This window comes from Anguilla anguilla, chromosome 4 (assembly GCF_013347855.1).
Source record: "Anguilla anguilla isolate fAngAng1 chromosome 4, fAngAng1.pri, whole genome shotgun sequence".
Classification (NCBI taxonomy): domain Eukaryota; kingdom Metazoa; phylum Chordata; class Actinopteri; order Anguilliformes; family Anguillidae; genus Anguilla; species Anguilla anguilla.
The window spans coordinates 59,683,854-59,708,174 of NC_049204.1; the positions used below are offsets into that span (position 1 = coordinate 59,683,854).

A 24,321-nucleotide genomic window follows, 5' to 3' on the forward strand; every position below is an offset into this window, starting at 1 on the left:
ACCTCAAGTAATTATTACCCCATTCCTCAGGAGCAATCATTTAATTGTACCAATGCTATCCTGCAGTCACTGACACAGACAAATATTTAGTATTTTTATCTGTTTTGGTTAAAGAGTAAAACGGATTTATGGGCTCATAAAAGGGTTCATGGGTTCAATTCCCATGATAATGTATTAAACATACAGTATATTATAAAATGATTCAAAATGGAGGCTCAGATTCGCTCTGTCCCAGAATGGGTGACATAAAAAAATTTCTGCTGTCCAAAAGAACCACTGGCTTGGATGAAATTGTTTCTGTTGTTCATATGCTTTCTCCAAACATTCACCATCTTGCCACCAGATGGCACACACATCAGCCAAGACTTTCAAAGTCATAAAGTCAAATTTACTTCCATGTACAATTCAGGACACAGCAATGTGATGCAGGAATAAGGAACAGTTTCACTTTGTAGGTTGTAAGTTTATCAACACGAGTACCAGTTGTGCCAGAGTCAAGGAAGCCAGTATGAGGCTGAGAAATATATTAGAAAGAAGAAAAAAAAACAAACAAACAAAAAAAACATGGCCCATATATATATATATACTAAAAGAACAAACTAAAATAACAAAGACAAAAGGAAGCAAAACTGAGCGGCAACTACTTCAGTTCACCGCTCGTAGCTAGCCTGCTTTTCAGCAGACCAGCTCCTCCTGCTTTTCATCAGCAGTTCAGTTTCTCTGTTGTGCTCAGTGGGCGGCATTGTAGCATAATGGGTAAGGAGTTGGTCTTGTAACCTGAAGGTCAGAGGTACAAATCCAGGAAGCAAGGTACTTTACCTGCATTGCTTCAGTGTATATATAGCTGTATAATTAGATACAAGGTCAATGCTATGTAATAAGTTGTGTAAGTTGCTCTGGATAAGAGCGTCCGCTAAATACCCCGAACAGTAGAGAGCAACACACCTTTAAACACACCTGGCTGATAGCTGTTAGTAGTTAGTGCGTGTGCTCTCTCCACCAGCCAGCACAGTTGAGGCCAATCCAGTTCACTGCCGGGCCAAATGCCACATTATACAGTGAAAAGTGCAATCACACTCTTCTGAAACTTGTTGCACAACTAGTCTTGTGATTGTGGCAATACAATGCCTTCATGCCCCATGGGGGTTTTTGCAGATTATGCAAGTTTAAATCATGTTGGGTCATGTGTGCTAGATAAAAAGATAACTTCCTACTCATAAAAGAGATAAAATGCAAACACTGTGACATTCTTCATGTGCCAAACAGAATAGTTTAGCCAAATGTACAAATCCAAATTTAATTTAATCCCTGTTATTCGTTCTATCTAGAAAATATATCAATTATTTACGAATTATGGTTTCATGACTCGTTTCTCTGTGTACTTATTCTTTTTGGGCGGAGCACAATTTCTGAAAGAGCTGCGTAAATAAAGCACTATTGCACCTTGGACAGCCAGGTTGTGAACAGGCGTGTGTAAGTTTTACATTCCCACCAGCAAAACGTGTACTGAAATAGCCCGCTCGACCCACAATGACCGCTCTGTCTTTTTTGGATTTCGTCCACGCCAGGTTTTGTTTCATTTTTCTTGCTGTGTTTTTCACTCTTATCTACATTCTAAAACGCAAACCTCCGAAACATTTCCCACCAGGACCATGGTCATTGCCATTTGTCGGTGATCTCCTTCGTGTTGACCCTACAAGAATCCATTTTCAGTTGGCAAAGGTCAGTTTTGCGAATTGCATTGTGGAAATTTTCTATAGAATTGGGTTTCATGAACGAATTCTCACTGATTGAGAAGGGGAATTCGAGAATAGGGTTGCTGTTCTGTTATCATGCATTTTCAGTTATTTTTCAATAATAATATATTTGCCTGTGCAGTCAGTTTCATTAACCCAAAAATATGGCTGAGGTTCACTTCAGTTTTCACTTTAACGGATTTCTATGCTTGCTGGCCAGGCACTCGTCACGATCTCTGGTCGCGATAAGAAGACATTTAGGATGACGCTTCCGGCGTTGCTTGTGTCGGAAATGCTGCACGGGGTTGCAGCGATAGATTAGCTTGCAGTCACATCTGTCCAGAATGTAAACACAGTTTGAACTTGATGTGACATAAACTCTTATTTATGTGTGTATCTGTGTCATTTGCAGTTTCTAAGTGATGACTTCTGAAGAAATAAATAATAATAATAAATTATTATTATTTTTCCCTAGTTTGCCGAGAAATACGGCGGCATTTATAGCATTCATTTGGGATTAAGGATTGTTGTCATAAGTGATCTCAAGCATTTCAAAGAGGCCTTAATTCAACATGGGGAAAATTTTGCGGATCGGCCCTCAATCCCATTGTTCGAAGATGTCTTCCATAACAACGGTACTGCAACTAATCTTTTTCTCTTATTTTGAGACATTTAAGCAGCTATTTTCTTGAATTCTTTGGCATGGTGAACTGAATGTAAAATCTATTTTGTTAATCATATTTTCATTTCTTAAATTGTGCAAATGAAGTAAAATTTGTGTCCTGGCTAAATAAATGTAGTGTCCTAGCTAAATTCCCAATCTGGCTCTCTCCAACTTGCCACCTAATCATCCCCTGATTTAATTGGCTAAAAAAAAAGAAAATGTTCTCTCCCTCTCCACCTTAGCTAATGTGTGGTGAGCGTTCTGGTGCAAAATGGCTGCCGTGCATCACCCAGGTGGGTGCTACACATTGGCCATGGGTGAGGGGAGTTCCCACTCATCACTGTAAAGCAATTTGATCGTTCTGAAAAATGCTATATAAATGCAATGATTCATTCATTCAAAATTAAACTAAATCATGCTATGGTTGATTGTGCATACGTGTACAAGACTCCTAGTCAGTGGTCAGTATTGGTCAGAATTCAATTCCTGACTCAATTCCTGAGGCTCATCACTGCACTGACAGCCAGTGCTTCATATGCAGAGCCCATGTCAAGCTGGCAGACAAGCACATGCTCTTCTCTGAAGCCTGTGATGTGAGCCATTTCTTCATTTTGCCAAAAATGGGAAACTATTGCCAGACTTGTGAGAATAGTTCAAAGATACATGCTTTATGTTCCCGTTCTTATAAATTCTTGAAGTTAAAGTATATTTTCTTGTAATGCCAAGGTTTGGTTTTCTCCAATGGATATGCGTGGAAACAGCAGAGGAGGTTTGCTGTCATGACGTTGAAGAACTTTGGAGTGGGCAAGAAGAGTCTTGAGCCTTCCATCCAGGCAGAAACAAAATGGCTGAGTGAGGCCTTGGGGAACGAACAAGGTAAAATCAGCAGCAATCTGAGCTGATGCTGTGGGTCTGAGCTGATCTGAATCTTAATCATGGGGAAATTATTGACTCACTGATCTCACCACCAGAAGCTGAGATCTTCTGTCAGGATCCTAGTAAGCTCAATTTTCTTTCTGTTGATTTATTTCTTGTTTTCTGATTCTAGGCCAACCATTTGATCCACAGTTTGTTATCAACAACGCCGTCTCAAACATTATCTGTTGTCTGGTGTTTGGTGACCGGTTTGAGTACACTGACAGACAATTTCAAGATCTGCTGAGGTTATTAAATGAAGCCATCTATTTAGAAGGAAGCGGCTGGGCACAGGTATACCTCTTATTTGTAGTTATTTACATCTTTCATTTGAGCAGATGCATTTCTTGTGTTAAGATTTGCCTTCACTGGAACTAAGGTGCCTACCCCAAACCATTAAAAACAGCTCTAGACCAAGGGGTGCCAAGATACTTTTGACCTTATTGTGTATATACTGACAGCATACGTTAAAAAATACATCTTTAGAAAACAGCTAGATATTAGTGTTTTTTCACTGAAGAATTCAAAGCAGAGTTAATCAGGTTGTAGAATTATTGTATTATTGTTACGATTGTATCTGAACCCATTTCAATCCATTCATAGCCATCCATGAAACAGCTTGGTTTATTGTGTGGACAGTGGCTCTGAGTAATTTTCTGTTTCTTTTCCTTAGCTATACAATGTATTTCCTCGGATAATGCGCAGGGTACCTGGTCCCCACAGAAAGATATTTGAACATTGGGACAAGGTGATCGCCTTTGTGAGGCTGAAAATTAAGGAGCACAAGAATGACTGGGACCCATCAGCACCCAGAGACTATATTGACTGCTTCCTGGCTGAGGTGGAAAAGGTATCAACTGTAACCAATTTTATTTTTCTCCCTATTCGAACGGGGAACGGTTAAAGCTATTTTTCTGCTTAAACCTGTTGGCATGTCACATTGCTGCTGTGTCTTCCTGAATGTGGAAGAATGACTCGCTGTTGTTATTATTATTGTTGGGACTCCCAACCATTAGAATGGTCAGGATTGCTGCAGTGTCTGGAATAGAAACCACTTTTGAGTGTGCACTTCAGATAATACAAACTGGGCATGGAAGTTTAGAATGATTCAGGCTTTCACAGTAGTATCATTATTATGTATTATTTCCAGTTTTAGTTCCATGCAGTTTCAACTGATTTCATATTCTCTCCCCAGTTCAAAAATGATATGGATGCAGGGTTTAATGAAGAGAACTTGTGCTTCTGCACTTTGGATTTGTTTGTGGGTGGAACTGAGACCACATCAACAACACTGAACTGGGGGCTGTTGTTCATGATCAAATACCCTGATGTACAAGGTGGGGAGCTGACCATACCATAAACAAATATTTTATCATTTACACTCTCCATTAGTACAGACTTTTCATTTTACTTGAATCATTTGTCCTGAAATGTCTTTTAGTACAACTGAAAGCATTATCAGGAACAAAGTGAACTGTATTCATAAATGTGATCTAAATAATATTTAATAAATCGATTATGGAACAATATTATACCAATCGGTATAACTGTAGCGATGTGACCCAATCACTTGTATATGTGACAGTTGTAGCTGTGTTGTATTTATGTTTAGAAAAGGTGCAGGCAGAAATAGACCATGTGATTGGGCAGTCACGTCTGCCCTCCATGGCAGACAGACCCAACATGCCCTACACTGATGCTGTGATCCACGAGATTCAGAGGATGGGAAACATTTTACCCCTGAATGTGGCCCGTATGACCGTCAAAGACACACAAATGGGAGAATACATCATACCAAAGGTAAGACGTCTGTACTGTATTTACAAAATTCATGTGCTTTAAGACTCTGCCATTCCTGTGGATTGTTACAGCATGCTGCTGTTCAGCATATTGTATTTTTTTAAATTGTTTGACACTTTCTTTCAAGATGATTTATTGTATTAATCAGTAAGAATCATAGCAACACTTATTTGGAAAGGGGGAGACATGGCAGTCAGACCCTCATAGGAGACTGTAGTCAGAATGCAGATTGGCAGGGATTGATGTTGTAACTGACCTTCTGCTCTAGGGTACAATGGTGCTGGCAATGTTAACGACTGTGCTCTTTGATGAGAGTGAGTGGGAGACTCCACACACCTTTAATCCAGGACATTTCCTGGATGCCGAAGGGAACTTCAGAAGACGAGATGCCTTCATGCCATTTTCAGCAGGTGCAATCCTTTCTGCTGTGTACTTATAGCCAGTTACAATTTACCAATAATATGTTTTTGCTGTTGCTCAAAATTTGATTGAAAGACTGCAGACAGTGTTTTATTTTGGTAAATGTTCACCAATGTAGTCATAAATGCATTCTCATTTTCTAATTCTGAAGTAATCATCAGTGAAAGTGGTATTTAAGTGTGAGCATGCAATTCTCAAATGCATCTTTGCATGTGTTTTTGGTTCTCTTAGGTAAGAGGGTGTGTCTGGGGGAGCAGCTGGCTCGGATGGAGCTGTTCCTCTTCTTCACCTCTCTCCTCCAGAGGTTCACCTTCTCTCCTCCCCCTGGAGTGGAGCCTAGCCTGGAGTACAGAATGGGAGTCACACACTGCCCCAAACCTTACAAGCTCTGTGTTGTCCCCCGCTGAGCACAGGTTTGTATACCTTACACAAACAAATTCTGATTTAACAGGAAAATTCAATTCAATTCAATCTCATTTGTATAGCGCTTTTTACAGAGAGCTGTCAAAAAGATGCTTTACAGAGTAGCAAGGCAAGTGACGAGCAAAAAGAGCAAAGAGAGCAAACACCAGACCTGAACTCCCAAATAGCAAGTACATAAGGTTAAAACTCCCAGTGGGGAGAAAACCCTCAAATTGATATATTTTCTCTAATTCCTGTTGTTTTACTACAAAAGAAAGTCAAGAAATCATTACTGCTACAAGAAGCTGGTATTTGAGGTTTAGTTGCTGCATGATTATTAGTTAGATCAGCAACTGATTTGAATAGGAACTGGGGATTATTCAGATTTTCTTGTATAAGCTTTGAAAAGTAAGTAGAGCTTGCATTTGAGAGGGAATGCTTATTGGCAGAAATACTCTCTTATTATAGTATTGCTTAAACACGCCCATTTCATTCAAAATTTTATTCAAAATTCAAATTCACATATACAGTATCTTTATTTTATGCATGTTATCATACTGGATTGAATGACACCCTTTTGGGGAGGATAAAGTCTCTCTGGCCTTATACATTAAATAACATTTCTTTAGTAGAAAATAAAAGCTTTTGATCAAAAAATAGATAAAAATATTTAAAAATATTTGGTAGATATTTGAAATTATTTATAGCCTGTTCATCCTCTTTAAAGCCTCTTTGACGCCCCCTCTGTGCTCCGTGTATGGAATGTTGCCGAGCCTGCCCGGTGGGCTCGCTGGGCCTCCTATTTCATCCAATTTCTTTTTAAGGGGAGGTTAGACTACGTACAACCAAGCATTTCATTTTTTAATCACTTCCACCCCAAATTCTAATTGTCGCAGTTCTTGAATTTTAGTGGGAACAGAAGCCAGAATGTATTTTCCAGGAGCTACCTAGGTTCCACATTGTTCTGGGTATAGATGTGCAATGGAAAATGCTTGTGCTCCTGCCTTCACCAAAAAGCATATTTTTGTAGATCTGCACTACATGGTCACAAGTTTTACATTCAACATCTCATCCAAATTTATGGGCATTAATATGGGGTTGATCCACCCTTTTCTGCTTGAACAACCTCCGCTCTTCTGGGAAGGCTTTTACTAGATGTTTGTACATTTAAGTGTGTGTGATTGTTGCACATGGGAATCACACACAGACGATTGCAGAGATGTCATGTTTTCGGCTATTTTTAGAGTGATCCACATCGCAGAGGACGCAACAGGGATCATGAAGTACTGCTGTATGAAGCCTTTGAGGTTTAGAAAATTTACACATTTCCCCCAGGGAATTAATTAAGAGTCATGTGATTGTTGTGTTTATCCTAAAGTGAGCGGCTTATTTGCTATATTGTTGTTTTTCATGGCCTACAGTGTGTTAACATGAGTATTTATCTTTCTGCAAGCCACATATACTGTGACACACTAATTAGGCAATACATGTCATGCCTTGGGTTTTGCTCTTTCTGAACATCCTGATATTATGCAGGAGCTGCATACGTTTATTGTGTATTTCATAGTATGTATCATGTTGTCTCAATTGCCTTTGATTGTGAATTGTTGAATAACCCTTCCCCATGTTCAGCTTGTGAACCATGTACAGTATGTTCCCTACAAAATCAGTTCAGAGGTGTGTGATGATACAGCACAAAAGAAGGCGAACATGCCAAGATTTTAAAATCTCACTGAGTAAATTAACTCACTTTAAACATGATTTCTGTAAAAAAAAAAAAAAAAAAAAAAGTCATTTGGTCCTTCATTTAAAGATGTGTATGGATATATAGACTGTCGGAATATATGAATACTTTCTCTTGAGCCATTCTTTGTTTACACCCTGTTGAAGACCCAGCAAGGTCGAAACCGGTCAGTTTATTAATTTAATATCTGGAGATATGCTGCCACAATAAAGGGTTTTCAAAAAAATTTCCTTTCACGTATGTGTGCCTGAAGTTTCAATTTAGTCAAATTTTTTTATATCTTTCTTCAACTACTACTCCTGTAAACTCTGTAAGCACCCTGTCTTCAAGTGCACCTTCATTTTCATTACCTGGAATCTACCTGAAATACCATTAGGCAGCACTCTATTTCTCTTCTTTTCTAGTCCACAATAAAGATATGCTTAATTTTTCCCCCCTGAAATCTAATTGATTAATCTGAATGGTATAAATGCTCAGTGTGGGAAACAATGAGGTGCTTGGCATGTTAACAGAACTTGCAAAATCTCTTAACTTAGCTATTTCTTAAACAGCTCATCATTTTAAGAGTACCTGAGGAATTTGTACATGTGGGTTTAAATTAATAATTTGAGGAAGACTAGGAGGTGGTTGTTGGGTAGAATTCTATATTCTATATTTTTGTTATATTTCCTGTTGCTGCAGGCAGCAGTGTGCTAACTGGTGGTCCCTGTTGGTCCTAACCAATTTTAATAGATGTTTATTAAGTCCAAAGTTGAAGTAGGCAAACAAATAAGAACTTCATCCAGCATCCTTGTTGTCTAGATTTCTAGACCAACACCTAGCTGAGTCAAGAATTATTTTATTTTATTGGTTCACACAATCACAATTACCCCACCCCTGTTTCACAATCACAATATATGTTTTGGCACGCTTATGATTGATTTTCAGTTAATAACTAACTGTATTATCAGTAAGGTGATTGCTTAATGCCTACAGTGCCCCATGAGGATTTAGATGGTAGTGCAAGTAAAATCATACCGGGTCATTTGACCTGTGGATTAACTGGACTCCTTACTCATAAAAGACATGTAGTAAACGTTTCATTAGAGATTCAAAATGCAAACGTGACATTGTTCCTTAGCCGAAGAGCCTAAGAGAATATGCTTAGCCAAATGTAGCTGACAAATCCAAATTTAGTTTAGTATCTCGGTTCCTTTCTCTATAAATCATATCAATTCTTTACCATGACAGGCAAAATTCAGGTCTTAGGAGGGGACGTAACGAGTGTTCTCCTAACATGGAGAACAAACATACGTTCCTGTGTGTTTGTGCTCTGTGGGCGGAGCAGGAATCCCGAAAGCCCGGAACGAGGAAAACGCCACAAAACCTTTGATAGACAGTCTGCGACAGGTGTGTTTGTTCAAGTTAAAGTTACTTCGTGTTGTGCTTTGGGTAGGCTATTTATGCACGATGGCCGCAATTTCGGTACTCTTTTTTTTGGATTTTGTCCAAACCAAGTTTTGTTTAATTTTTTCCGCTGTGTTTTTGACTCTAACCTACATTTTAAAATATAAATCTCCGAAAAACTTCCCACCAGGACCATGGGCATTGCCGTTTATCGGTGACCTCCTTCGTATTGAGCCTACAAAAATTCATTTTCAGTTGGCAAAGGTACGTTTTGCTAATACATTTGCTTGTCTACATTTTGGCTGTCAAGTTTTTATTTTTAATCCGTTCATGTACGTTTTACCTCCTTTTTGATAATTTGATATCAATGCCTGACGTATTCTGAAGAATGGCAAACATACAATGTCGTCTTTTCATTATGAGGACCACAGTCGAAATAAGTTTATGCTGGTCAGTAGCGGTTTTACAGTATGTTTGAAGTTGATCAAATATATAAATGTATGAGCTTAAATAAATCAAAGCATGCAAAAAGTACAATCCGTATAAGCAAGAGGACATTGGCCGACTTTTTATTGTTTTGGCTCTGTACTTCAGCACAGTTCAGATGAATTGATGAATATTAAGTTAAAATGCAGGCTGTCAGCTTTAATTTGAGGATATTCACATCCATATCGGTTGTACCGTGCAGGAATTATAACCCTTTTTATACATAGTATCACCATTTTAGGAGACCAAACATGAAAGATATACACCTTTGACAAATACTTGTTTCTTACAGGCAAAATATGGAATTTAGGCTTGAATTAGATGTGTCGAAAACTTTCATGTATGGTCTGTACCATTTTGTAGTGGTAGCTGATGATTTATGAGAAAGAATAACTTCAAATTATTTCCCCCTAGTTTGCTGAGCAATATGGTGACATTTTTAGTATCCATTTGGGAACAAAGATTGTTGTCCTAAATGGCCTGAAACGATTCAAGGAGGCCTTTATTCAACATGGTGAAAATTTTGTGGATCGGCCCTCATTCCCATTGGCTGAAGACATCGTCCATAACAATGGTAATGTAACCGATCTTGGTTTTTTTTATTTAAAATTTTGAGCCATTTATGTAGCTATTTTTATGAATTCATGAATTCCGTATGGGGAACTGAATATAAAATATTTTAATCATTATTTGCTTTCTATGTGCAGAATGTAGCCATGATAGTACAATGTTTCATCAAATTAATCATTAAGAGTTTTAAAAATGTTTTGTAATGTCATTCTTGACATTCTAGGCAGAATTACTGTTAGTTGCTTTGTGTTTATCTGCTAGCAAGTACAGTATTGAAGCCCAGTGCTCACTGTACCATCTCCCAATTTTTCCAACCTCCTTTCTTATTGTATTCACTTGCTGCCATAATCCCACCAATGCAGCATAATCTTGATTTTGCAGGGTGCCCACCTGTAGGCAATGTCCAATTCCCACCCTAATTTGGAATGTCCAGTTGGCTGTGTTCAAATCAGTGCCCTATCTACTGCGTCCTGCCTCCTGTGTACTGTGTACTATTTCCTGCAATGTCGTAAAATGATTCACCTTTGTGTCATTGTTGTTGTTGAAGGAAAACATCAGCGAAGTTGCTCGTCATAATTATGTGACAAAAATGTTTGTTTACTTCCTGAAAAGTATTATCCTGAATGTATTCAGCGAAAGCCTGGATTATTTGAAGTACAGTACATTTAGAGAATATTTTGCCGACGAACATACTCAATGGTATTGAAGGCCTGAGCCTGTTTTGCTATTTGATCCCACATTTGTGGGCAATTCCCATGGCCAATTCAGAAGAGTACAGTAGATCTGTGGTACTCTGTAACACGTGTCTCCGCCTGCTTGTTTCTGTTCGACACTGAAGCCTGCAGCAAAACTAAAGCTGAGTCAGAGAAAGACATCTGATTTGCTCCTGACAATTCAATTTTGTCCCCTGTTAGGGGACACAAGTATCTGGTCTTTATCTCAAGAACCATATATTCTGCTGTGCATTCTACTAGACGCAGCCTGGATTCAATCCGAGATGGTGGGGAACATCCATGCACCACACTGTGGAGCTTTAAATCTGAATCGTCCATGCAGAAGCCCTACTCTGTCTTTTTACCCTGTAGTACTGGTTGAGCTGTAAGCGATGCTATGACCAATTACGCACAAAGGCATCACTGCACTGACAGCCAGTGCTTCAGCTGGGCATACCAGCCAAGTGCCCATATCAAGCTGGCAGACGAGCACATGCTCTTCCCTGAGGCCTGTGATGTGAGCCGTTTTATCATTTTGCCAAAAACTGGAAACTCTTAGCAGACAGTTAAGAGACACATTTTGTGCAACGACTGTACTTTATTATTATTATTATTTATTTTTTTAACTAAGATTTGTGTTGCTGTTCTCATAAATTCTTAAGGCAGATTTTCTTGTCTTGTAATGCTAAGGTTTGGTTACCTCCAATGGCTACGCGTGGAAGCAGCAGAGGAGGTTTGCTCTCATGACGTTGAAGAACTTTGGATTGGGCAAGAAGAGTCTTGAGCCTTCCATCCAGGCAGAAACAAAATGCCTGAGTGAGGCCTTGGGGAACGAACAAGGTAAAATCAGCAGCAATCTGAGCTGATGCTGTGGGTCTGAGCTGATGTTTTGAATCTTAATCATGGGGGAATGATTGACTCACTGATCTCACCACCAGAAGCTGAGATCTTCTTTTAGGATCCTAGTAAGCTCAATTTCTTGTTTATTTGTTTCTTTCTTGTTTTCTGATTCTAGGCCAACCATTTGATCCACAGTTTGTTATCAACAACGCCGTCTCAAACGTTATCTGTTGTCTGGTGTTTGGTGATCGGTTTGAGTACACTGACAGACAATTTCAAGATCTGCTGAGGTTAATAAATGAAACCATGTATTTAGAAGGAAGCGGTTGGGCACAGGTATACTGTTTGTAGTTATTTACATCTTTAATTTGAGCAGATGTATTTCTTGGGGCAGCACTTACACAGTAGTGGTGGTAGCAGCAGTAAACCCAAGCTTATTTCAGTTAAGATTTCCTATGTGGATTTGAAAAACTGACAGTTTTATTGACGTGTAAATGCATAATATGTATAATTTAGCCTTAGCCTTTGGCATCACCCTCACAGGATATGAAACACAAAAAGTTTAACATTGAGGGTGCTTGCCTAGTAGCATGCCCGGGTTGGGGGGTACAGAAGTAACCACTTTAGAGAAATCAGTTGCAGACCAAGGACAATAAGTGGCATTTCAGTATATTGAACAACGCTATTGACAGTCTAATGCAAAAAATGCATCTTTAGATAACAGAAAGGTTAGTATTTGTCACTGGAAAATTCTAAGTAGAGGAGACCAGGCTGTAGAAATAATCGGTATTGTTACTTATCATATTTTATTATTGTATCTGAACCCCTTTCAGTCAATTTATGGTCTGTGAAATAGCTTTATTTATTGCATGGACAATGTCTTTGAGTCATTTTCAGTTTCTTTTCCTTAGCTATACAACGCATTTCCTCGGATAATGCGCAGGGTACCTGGTCCCCACAGAAAGATATTTGAACATTGGGACAAAGTAATCGCCTTTGCGAGGCTGAAAATTAAGGAGCACAAGAATGACTGGGACCCATCAGCACCCAGAGACTATATTGACTGCTTCCTGGCTGAGATGGAAAAGGTATCGACTGTAATTTTCAGCCGTGTTTTTATCTGTCTCTCAATTGGCAACGCTGAAAGCTATTTTTATGCTTAAACATATTTGTTGGAATGGCCCATCACTGCAGTGTCTTCCTGAATTTGGAAGGGTGTGTTTCACGCACAGTTGAGGCCCGGTACCCACCGGTCAAAGCCCTCCCTCCCAGATTGGCACTGTGTGTACCTTCGCTGTGTTTTTTGGTTTGGACTCCCAACCACTGGCAAGATCAGTGTTCGGTTCATGAACCAAGATCGGAGTTTGGTTCAGGACCTTATGGTGCATCACTGCAGTGTCTGTAATAGAAACCCCTTTCGGTTGTGTACTTCAGATATACAACCTTGCAGAAAAGTTTAGAATGATTCAGGCTTTCACTGTAGTATTATGCATTATTTCCAGTTTTAGTTCCATGCAACTTCAACTGATTTCATATTTTCTCCCCAGTGTAAAAATGATGTGGATGCAGGGTTTAATGAAGAGAACTTGTGTTTCTGCACTTTGGATTTGTTTGTGGCTGGAACTGAGACCACATCAACAACACTGAATTGGGGCCTGTTGTTCATGATCAAATACCCTGATGTACAAGGTGGGGAGCTGACCATACCATAAACAAATATTTTATCATTTACACTCTCCATTAGTACAAACTTTTCATTTTTCTTTAATCTTTCTGACTGAAATGTATCTTTTAGTACAACTGAAATCATTCTCAGGAAGAAAGTGAACTATATTCATAAATTTGATCTAAATAATATTTAATAAATCGACTATGGAACAATATTATACCAATCGGCATAACTGTAGCGATGCGACCCAATCACTTGTATATGTGACAGTTGTAGCTGTGCTGTATTTATGTTTAGAAAAGGTGCAGGCAGAAATAGACCATGTGATTGGGCAGTCACGGCTGCCCTCCGTGGCAGACAGACCCAACATGCCCTACACTGATGCTGTGATCCACGAGATTCAGAGGATGGGAAACATTTTACCCCTGAATGTGGCCCGTATGGCCACCAAAGACACACAAATGGGAGAATACATCATACCAAAGGTACGGTGTCTCTACTGTATTTACAATATTCAAATGCTTTTAAGATTCTGTCATGCCTGGGGATTGTTACTGGATGTTGCTGTTTAGGATATTGTATATGTGATTGTTTTACACTTTCATCTAAGGTGATCTTTTAGTCAGTGAGAATCATAACAAACGGTTATGTGGAAAGGGGGAGACATGGCAGTCAGACCCTCATAGGGGACTGTAGGCAGAATTCAGATTGGCAGGGATTGATGTTGTAACTGACCTTCTGCTCTAGGGTACAATGGTGATAGCAACTTTAATGTCTGTGCTCTTTGATGAGAGTGAGTGGGAGACTCCACACACCTTTAATCCAGGACATTTCCTGGATGCCGAAGGGAACTTCAGAAGACGAGATGCCTTCATGCCATTTTCAGCAGGTGCAATCCTTTCTGCTGTGCTGTTCTTGCCAGTTACCACTTATTAGTAGTACCTTTTTTGCTGTTGCTTTATTTTGGCAAATGTTCATCGTTGTAGTCATACAGGCATTCTCATAATTTTCTGAAGAAATCATCAATGAAAGTGGTATTTAAACGTGTTTTTGGTTTTCTTAGGTAAGAGGGTGTGTCTGGGGGAGCAGCTGGCTCGGATGGAGCTGTTCCTCTTCTTCACCTCTCTCCTCCAGAGGTTCACCTTCTCTCCTCCCCCTGGAGTGGAGCCTAGCCTGGAGTACAGAATGGGAGTCACACACTGCCCCAAACCTTACAAGCTCTGTGTTGTCCCCCGCTGAGCACAGGTTTGTATAACCCACACAATGACATTTAGAATTAACAGGAACATGAAGCTATGTTAAGATCTTGCATTGGCAAACATAAGTTCCTCACAAATACAGTGATATCTTTAAAGGTTTTGTGTGTTAAAAATGTTTAATCACAAGCTAAAGATATAGAGTTCCAAATGGAAAAATTGATTGAGCAGTTAAGGGACTGCTTAAAAACTCTAAATTTTCATTAAAAAATTTATTTCGAAATCTGAATATTTTTTGCACGTATTGTTAGTATTATATGCTTATTACGCGGCTTTGTTGAATGCTCGATTCTGATTCTTCCAAATATGTCTTATGGAGCTCTGGGTAACAGACCGCTTTAACTTACAGTAGAACACATTATATAATCACTCCACAGAAAGATGTCATAAGACTTACCTCGTATCTTACTCCATAACTCCCAGTAACCAATACTCCCTCATAGGCCTATATTATCTAGAAGAACACAATGGAAAATTTGTTTTCATATTAATTTCAATTTATTTGGAATAATAAAATCACTTTAAATCAATATTTTATGTCAAATTGTTGATTGATTTTTTTTGTATGGTAATTAGCCATGTAATAAGCAGGAAAGCATAGCTTGCTTTGTATACATTGAAAATATATAGTTCACGTGGCCTTATCTTGAAGACAAGGCACAACTGCTTTGGTGAATGGATGTGTGTACAAACAAATTTTGCCATACTTATGTTCTCACATTAATGAATGTATTTATAGATATGTAATATTAGCAACAAATATACTAAATGTGTGTGATTCTTGTACAAGACAATCACATACAGGCGATTGCAGAGATGTTGAATCCCCTGTTTCTGGTTATTTTAGAGTGCTCCACATCACAGAGGAAGCAACAGGGATCATAACACATGGAAGTAGGAAGTCTTTGGGATTTAGAAAATAATCAAACTTCCCCCGGGGAATGGATTAAGAGTAATATGCCTATTATGCGTATTCTTAAATAATACGTTTTTATCTTTCTGTATTTATCTTTGTTTATTTCCTGTATCATGTTGTCTCGATTTCCTTTGATTATGAATTGTTTAAACCTTCCTCATGTTCAGCTCGTGATCCATGTACAGTATATTCCCAACAAAATCAATTTCAACAAGTTGTTAATGTTTCTTAATTAGGTGCTTTTCATGTTTTAGAGGGAATATTTAATGCTTAAACCACATTAGGTCAGAAATAGCTACGCATGCCATGAAGAATACAATTCCAACGTCCTTTTGTGCTTACTGTGATAAATCGCAGGCCAGCAATTACAAATAATATGTCAGTTAACGACTTTTGTGTTCATGACAGTACTGAGTTCAGTATTTTCCTGCGTGTTTGTTCTGTATGGGTGGAGCAATAATTCTGCAAGCTCTGCTTGAAAGAAACACCAATAAACATTGACCAGCCAAGCTGCAAACAGGCGTGGTTGTTATTCAAGTTCACATTAAATTACTTCATCGTCTGCTTGTGCTTTGGGTATTGAGGTACAATGGTTTCCATTTCTGCGATCTCTCTTTTGGATTTGATCCACACCAAGTTTTGTTTGGTTTTTATCGCTGTGTTTTTGAGTCTTGCCTACATTTTAAAATTTAAATCTCCGAAAAACTTCCCACCGGGACCATGGTCATTACCATTTGTCGGTGATCTCCTTCGTCTTAAACCTACAATAATTCATTTTCAGTTGAGAAAGGTAAGTTTTGCTAATAATTATCTAAATATAAACAGTCTCCCAACAACAACAAAAAACCCTGATATATATAACCTTTTTAAGTGTCAAAATTGTTTCACACGTGCTCAACCAGCGAACGTTTTCGTGGTGTACAAGTCGTGAATCCCTGATGTTCAGGCCAGAGATCTTCATTCCTGGTCCTGGTGGGCTACAGGGTCTGCCCGTTGTTGTTACTCGGCACTTAACCAATTGACCAATTAAAAGCAGTTGATTACAGTTAACTCACCTCACTAGGTTTATTGGGTATACAACAGAAACCAGCAGACTCATCCTGCCAGGAGCAGGAATTTAGATCACTGGTCGAGGCGTTGAAAACCCGGCTACATCTGGTTGAAAAGTTAAAAGTTTCTAGCCCAGTGGTCCTCAGATTCTGCTTCGATGCGGGAAAACTCAACAATTGATTGTTAAAAACGAAATTGTCAATGGACTGCTACTTGAATTTTTTATAATCGGGGAGTTTGAAGTGGCGGATAAACTAGTGTGAACAGTCTCCATTATGTCTTTAATTTGTTTAAAATGTACTGATTTACAGCAAACACCCCAGCGATGTGTGCGCGCTGGGACGTAATTTAAAACCTGTGCGTCTTTATGTTCAATGGAAGAAGCTACTTCAAATGCAATAGCAAGTAAGACCAATCCAACCGCCGCCAGCTTTTTAAAAAGCTAGTGTTTGGGCACACTTTCGTTTTGTTGAGAGAAGAGAAAAAGGAGCTGGACAAGACTTACACAATTTGAAAGCTGTGTCACGCAAAACGCAAGTCGCCTACATAGGCGGCAGCGCCATCCAATATGAGAAATCGCATTGCCCGTTCCCACCAGGAGCTGGAGAAGAAAAAACCTGTTCACGCGGGCGAACCAGAGCACCCTTGAACAGATATCGTATCAAAGCTGGCACCCAGCTCCGATAGGGCCAAAAAGATTACCAAGGCTGTCGCACGTTTTATCGCTAAAGATTTAAGCCCTTACTCAGTCGTGGAAAACCAGGGCTTTCGTTTTCGGTCACATACGTTGGAGCCGAAGTAAAACATGAGATGCATGAGAATGCATATAAGCACATGAATGCATATTCATGTGTAGGCCAGCTTTTCCTTTATGTGTTAGACTCCATGGTCTTGGAGTCACACAAGAACGGGCAGAGCTTTCTGGGTGCAGAGAAGAGCAATGTAAGCACACGACAGATAACAGATTTCCACTACATCAGGAAAAACTTATGAAACCGTTTGGCTCTAGAAAAAATCAATTGAAACAAAAATCTAGAGCACAGGTTTGAATTTGATGTAACAAAAAACTCTCTACATGTTCTTTGTTATTTTTCATTTGTAAATCATTTCTGAAAAAATAAACAACTGAAAATTATTTTCCCCTAGTTTGCTGAGCAATATGGTGACATTTTTAGTATTAATTTTGGATCGAGGATTGTTGTCCTAAATGGCCTGAAGCTATTCAAAGAAGCCTTTATTCAACATGGTGAAAATTTTGTCGATCGGCCGTCATTGCCATTGATCGATGACATCGTCCATAACAACGGTACTGTAACTGATCTTATTTTTTCCCTTTGTTTGAGATATTTAATCAGCTTTTTTCATGAATTCTTTAGCATGTGAACTGAATGAAAAATAAGTTCTGTTAATCACTGTTTCATTTCTATGTGCAGAGTGTAGCCATGATATGACAATGTTTGAAATTATAATCATTAAAGAGTTTTAAAAATGTTTTGTAATGTCATTCTTGCCATTCCAGGCAGGATGACCGTTGGTGGTTTCATGTTTGCCTGCAGTACAGGACTTACGTTTAACATCCAAGTCCCAGAACCATTCCCCAGTTTTCAACCTCCTTTTTCAAAAATCTGATTTCCCTTTGGAATTGCTGTAATCCCACCCAATGCTGCCATGCAATCAGTTAACAGAGATACATTTTGGGCTGTACATGTTTTTTACTAGGCTTTGTGTTGCTGTTCTTATAGATTCTTAATGTACATTTTCTTGTTATGCCAAGGTTTGGTTGCCTCCAATGGCTACGTGTGGAAGCAGCAGAGGAGGTTTGCTCTCATGACGTTGAAGAACTTTGGATTGGGCAAGAAGAGTCTTGAGCCTTCCATCCAGGCAGAAACAAAATGCCTGAGTGAGGCCTTGGGGAACGAACAAGGTAAAATCAGCAGCAATCTGAGCTGATGCTGTGTGTCTGAGCTGATGTTTTGAATCTTAATCATGGGGGAATGGGTTCACTCACTGTTCCCACCACCAGAAGCTGAGATCTTCTGTCAGGATCCTAGTAAGCTCAATTTTCTTTCTGTTGATTTATTTTTTGTTTTCTGATCCTAGGTCAACCGTTTGATCCACAGTTTGTTATCAACAACGCCGTCTCAAACGTTATCTGTTGTCTGGTGTTTGGTGATCGGTTTGAGTACACTGACAGACAATTTCAAGATCTGCTGAGGTTAATAAATGAAGCCGTCTATTTAGAAGGAAGCGGTTGGGCACAGGTATACCTCTAATTTGTAGTTATTTACATCTTTTATTTGAGCAGATGTATTTCTTGTGGCAGAACTTACTCAGTAGAAAAACTGACAGTACTGTATGTATTTTCATTGACATGTAAATACCTAACATGTATAATTTAGTCTTAGTCTTCACCCTCACTAGATACCTTGCAACCAAATGCAAAAAGTTTAATATTGAGGATGCTTACCTAGTAGCATGCCCAAGATGGGGGGTACAGAAGTAACCACTTTAAGGAAATTAAATTTTTTAAGTGGTTAAAGAAATTAGTTCTTTAAAGTGGCTGAGGGAAGGGAAGATAAGTTACATTTAAACATATTGAACAAAACTATTGACACCATAAGCATAACATGTAAAAATACATCTTTAGGTAATGGATATTAATATTTGCAGTTGAAAATTCAAAGTACTGTTAATCAGGTTGTAGAAATATCCAGTACTGTTGCTTATCATATTTTATTATTGTATCTTAACCAATTTTAGTCCATTTATAGTCTCTGAAATGTGGTTATTGCATGGACAATGTCTTTGAGTCATTTTCTGTTTCTTTTCCTTAGCTATACAACATATTTCCTTGGATAATGCGCAGGGTACCTGGTCCCCACAGAAAGATATTTGAACATTGGGACAAGGTGATCGCCTTTGTGAAGCTGAAAATTAAGGAGCACAAGAATGACTGGGACCCATCAGCACCCAGAGACTATATTGACTGCTTCCTGGCTGAGATGGAAAAGGTATCGACTGTAACCGATTTTCAGCCCTTTTTTTATTTTTCTCCTTAAAGCTATTTTTCTGCTTAAACCTATCAGTTGGCGTGTCCCATTGTTGGTCTTCCTGAATGTGGAAGAGCTCGGGCTAGCACGTGTATCCTGTGAAGCATGTGCTGCCAGTGGTCTCCACTTCTTCATGCTCTGCAGTCCATCAGCTAAGCTGTGAAAACCTGCATCGGGCGAGTGTGTTTCATGCACAGCTGGTGTAGGCGGACTGCGTAAGAGGCCCGGTACCCACCGGTCAAAGCCCTCCCTCTTAGATTGGCTTGGTGTCTCTTGGCTGTGTTGTTGTTGGGACTCCCAACCACTGGCAAGATCGGAGTTTGGTTCAGGATCTTATGGTGCATCACTGCAGTGTCTGTAATAGAAACCCCTTTCGGTTGTGTACTTCAGATATACAACCTTGCAGAAAAGTTTAGAATGATTCAGGCTTTCACTGTAGTATTATGCATTATTTCCATTAGTTCCATGCAACTTCAACTGATTTCATATTTTCTCCCCAGTGTAAAAATGATGTGGATGCAGGGTTTAATGAAGAGAACTTGTGCTTCTGCACTTTGGATTTGTTTGTGGCTGGAACTGAGACCACATCAACAACACTGAATTGGGGCCTGTTGTTCATGATCAAATACCCTGATGTACAAGGTGGGGAACTGACCATACCATAAACAAATATTTTATCATTTACACTCTCCATTAGTACAAACTTTTCATTTTACTTTAATCTTTCTGACTGAAATGTATCTTTTAGTACAACTGAAAGCATTCTCAGGAAGAAAGTGAACTATATTCAGAAATTTGATCTAAATAATATTTAATAAATCGACTATGGAACAATATTATACCAATCAGCATAACTGTAACGATGCGACCCATAACCATTGGTATATGTGACAGTTGTTAGCTGTGCTGTATTTATGTTTAGAAAAGGTGCAGGCAGAAATAGACCATGTGATTGGGCAGTCACGGCTGCCCTCCATGGCAGACAGACCCAACATGCCCTACACTGATGCTGTGATCCATGAGATTCAGAGGATGGGAAACATTTTACCCCTGAATGTGGCCCGTATGGCCACCAAAGACACACAAATGGGAGAATACATCATACCAAAGGTACGGTGTCTCTACTGTATTTACAATATTCAAATGCTTTTAAGATTCCGTCAGGCCTGGGGATTGTTACTGGATGTTGCTGTTTAGGATATTGTATATGTGATTGTTTTACACTTTCATCTAAGGTGATCTTATGTTTTAGTTAGTGAGAATCATAACAAACACTTATGTGGAAAGGGGGAGACATGGCAGTCAGACCCTCATAGGGGACTGTAGTCTGGAATTCAGATTGGCAGGGATTGATGTTGTAACTGATCTTCTGCTCTAGGGCACAATGGTGCTAGCAATGTTAATGTCTGTGCTCTTTGATGAGAGTGAGTGGGAGACTCCACACACCTTTAATCCAGGACATTTCCTGGATGCCGAAGGGAACTTCAGAAGACGAGATGCCTTCATGCCATTTTCAGCAGGTGCAATCCTTTCTGCTGTGTGCTTACAGCCAGTTACAATTTACCAATAATATGTTTTTGCTATTGCTCAAAATGTGATTGAAAGACTGCAGACAGTGTTTTATTTTTGTAAATGTTCACTAATGTAGTCATAAATGCATTCTCATTTTCTAATTCTGAAGTAATTATCAGTGAAAGTGGTATTTAAGTGTGAGCATGCAATTCTCAAATGCATCTCTGCATGTCTTTTTGGTTCTCTTAGGTAAGAGGGTGTGTCTGGGGGAGCAGCTGGCTCGGATGGAGCTGTTCCTCTTCTTCACCTCTCTCCTCCAGAGGTTCACCTTCTCTCCTCCCCCTGGAGTGGAGCCTAGCTTGGAGTACAAAATGGGAATCACACACTGCCCCAAACCTTACAAGCTCTGTGTTGTCCCCCGTTGAGCACAGGTTTGTATATCATACACAAACAAATTTAGATTTAACTGGAAAATCAAGTTCCATTAAGATCTTCTATTGACAAACATAAGTTCCTCACACAAAAAAATGCAATGATAACGGTAATTCTTTTAGGAAAAAATTGGTTCATTTTTCATTCATTGGTTCATGGTTCATTTAATTGAAACCTCAAATAATGTTTTTTTTCTCATACTGTATAATTCTTTATTACATGCATACTATTTTACTAGACTGAATGATACCTTTTGGAGAGGATGAATCTGTTTGGCGTTCTTAATGATTAAATCATTATTCTTTAGTATAATATAAAAGCTTTTGATAAAGAGTTTTCCCAGATACTGAAAATAGAATTATAACCTGTTCAGTCTCTAAAAAGCTGCTTCAAGCTGCATTTGCTCTTACTTCCACACAATTCACTGTTTCTTATGCTGTGGAAGTACGTTGTTCATGTGGCTTTATCTTGCTGATATGGCACTACTGCTTAGTGCGAATCTGTAAATTCTATGTTGTATAAATATGTGAAATGGAATGTCATTACAAAATGATTTGTGTTTAAGCATTGGTAAGGGAATGGATATGTATACAAACAAATGTTTACGCATGTCCATATTAGTGCATGTATTTAGTATATTTTTGACTCTTTGAATGAACATTTTTCATAAACTCTTCTAGAGTTTAAATTTTGCTTTTGAAATGTTTAACAAATTTTGACCCCAGGCTCTGTAACTGTATATATATAAAAAATACAACATACAACCTTTTAATTTTTTAGCTTCCTTTTGTTTATTTCAAATAATTTTATCTGCCTGCTATCTGTCTGTCGAAGAGCAAAGTCCTACACTGACCTTGAGTTTGGCTCAACTTGTCTTTTTACTCAAATACCAGACCAACTCTGTAACTGGTGCATATGCTAATGTTGAACCTTATTTCCATTCTTGTGTCATTTCTTTTCCTGGTTTATACTGTACATTAGTAGGCGACTATTTGGTTTTATCAGGGAGAAGAATTAAATAAATATGAACAGACAATACATTAGTATATGAATTAATAAAAGGAACTGTCACTTCTATGTGCTATCCAGGCACCAGAGGAAGGCCAAAACCGCTCAGGATATCCTACAAATTTGTTCAACTCAGGCTGGGTTTTCATCCATATATTTAACTCAACTTTAGCTTTTGGCTTCGTGGTGACTTGCGACATCGACTAAGACAGCTGTTTGGATCAAGCGGACTTCAGACGGGAACTGGATAAAAATGTACGTGTTGTGATCGTTTTGATCTCGAACATCATCCGACAACCTTTTGAACGGTTGGCAACAGCATGTCGGTGGCCAGGGGACGGTTGGGCCTTCCACCTCATTCCCCTGATGACAGGCAAAGTGCGCAAAGTCCGCTATCTTGCAATGGACAGTGCCAAAACCTTAGATTATGACTGGGTGAAAGAGGCAATCCTGTTCACCACTGATTCCGACAGGCAACGCTTCCGCTCTGCAGTTTTCCCACCTCCGCACGTCTTTGTAAACCATGTACTGAGTGCCAGCAGATTTCAGGGAGGGATACTGCACATTGCTCAGCTGCACACATTACCCATTACTCCTACCCCTTTTGAGAGTTTAGGGATGCATGTAGTGAGACCCCTGGATCGAAGTAAGGGGTGAGAATAGCTATATTCTGGTAGTGTGTGATTACGCAACCGAATTCCCCGAGGCTTTCCCGCTTAGAAACATTAAGGTCAGGCAGATTGCTAATTGCCACATCCAGCTCTTCTCACATGTAGGTGTACCCAGGGAAGTGCTCACTAACTAAGGAACTCATTTCTTCTCAGACTGCCTCAGACAGCTTGAGCACTTGCTAGGCTTCAAGGGCATAAATACCACCTCTTGTCATTTTCAACAAGACGGTTTAGTTGAACGTTTCAGCTAGACCCTCAGAAACATGCTGTGAAAGTTTGTCTCTCAAGCAGGAACGGGTTAGGACCAGTGGCTACTGTACCCGCTGTTCACATACCAGGAAGTACCACAGACCTCAACCGGGTTTTGACCTTTTGAACTCCTCTGTGGCTGTCAGGTGAGAGGACCACTAGAGTGAGGCTAACTGAACACTGTGGCAAGAAGGTTATTTGCTGTGAGAAATCGCAAAGAAGCTTAAGATTTCCAGTGTTCAGTACACACTCCGATGGTTCCACTTGATGGGCAGTAATGCTAACAGGAGAAGACCAGGAAGATCAAGAGGCAGAAGACAAATATCTTGTGTCGTCTAGCGAGAGAAGCCATCATAAAACTGCACTACGACTACAGGAAGACCTCAAATGTAACCAGAAAGACACCAGTTCCCCTGACTGCAGTGGAACAGCACCTACCGTACGATCTGGTGGTATGACTCTGGATCTGCGTCGATTCTTGTCTGAAGTCAGGCCCGGAGTCGCTTGCTATCTGGGAAATCAGAAAATCTCTTCAGCTTGCACCTCTGGTTCTTCACCCTGGCCCTCTAGCACTTTTACCCTGATTAGGTGTAGCTTTGTTCTCTGTTTTCAAAGCCAACGGTTCATATAATATAGATTAATGATCATTGTGCTGGTTTTGTTATTAGTGAAATATTTTAACCATGACCCTGATCATTGCGCTTTAGTTTCTGTTGTAAGCCGCTCTGCTAAGTCCAAGTAAAGTATTTCCTGCTTGCTGATCATGTAAACTGATTGCATAACCCGTTTAGTTTTTTTTTGGCAGAACCTAAAATTGAAAGGGGGCCAGCAG

General features: G+C 39.3%; 3 protein-coding genes across 3 annotated transcripts; all 3 read left to right on the forward strand.

Moving 5' to 3' along the window:
* The first annotated feature begins 1,422 nt into the window (after positions 1-1,422).
* Positions 1,423-7,899, forward strand: LOC118224802 (cytochrome P450 2J2-like). The gene is made up of 10 exons (XM_035412529.1): positions 1,423-1,722; positions 2,212-2,371; positions 3,127-3,276; positions 3,449-3,609; positions 3,989-4,165; positions 4,511-4,652; positions 4,928-5,115; positions 5,384-5,525; positions 5,767-5,948; positions 7,182-7,899. The coding sequence occupies exons 1-9, from the start codon at positions 1,531-1,533 to the stop codon at positions 5,940-5,942; spliced, it is 1,488 nt and encodes a 495-aa protein (XP_035268420.1). The 5' UTR covers positions 1,423-1,530; the 3' UTR covers positions 5,943-5,948; positions 7,182-7,899.
* An 820-nt stretch (positions 7,900-8,719) lies between these two features.
* Positions 8,720-16,026, forward strand: LOC118224796 (cytochrome P450 2J1-like). The gene is made up of 10 exons (XM_035412521.1): positions 8,720-9,331; positions 9,968-10,127; positions 11,527-11,676; positions 11,852-12,012; positions 12,588-12,764; positions 13,224-13,365; positions 13,643-13,830; positions 14,093-14,234; positions 14,409-14,590; positions 15,449-16,026. Exons 1-9 carry the CDS (start codon positions 9,131-9,133, stop codon positions 14,582-14,584), a joined length of 1,497 nt encoding a protein of 498 aa, XP_035268412.1. The 5' UTR covers positions 8,720-9,130; the 3' UTR covers positions 14,585-14,590; positions 15,449-16,026.
* Positions 16,027-16,058: 32 nt separating this feature from the next.
* On the forward strand, positions 16,059-22,333 carry LOC118224797 (cytochrome P450 2J1-like). The gene is made up of 9 exons (XM_035412522.1): positions 16,059-16,307; positions 17,714-17,873; positions 18,342-18,491; positions 18,668-18,828; positions 19,402-19,578; positions 20,118-20,259; positions 20,540-20,727; positions 20,996-21,137; positions 21,379-22,333. The coding sequence occupies exons 1-9, from the start codon at positions 16,107-16,109 to the stop codon at positions 21,552-21,554; spliced, it is 1,497 nt and encodes a 498-aa protein (XP_035268413.1). The 5' UTR covers positions 16,059-16,106; the 3' UTR covers positions 21,555-22,333.
* The last annotated feature ends 1,988 nt before the right edge of the window (positions 22,334-24,321 follow it).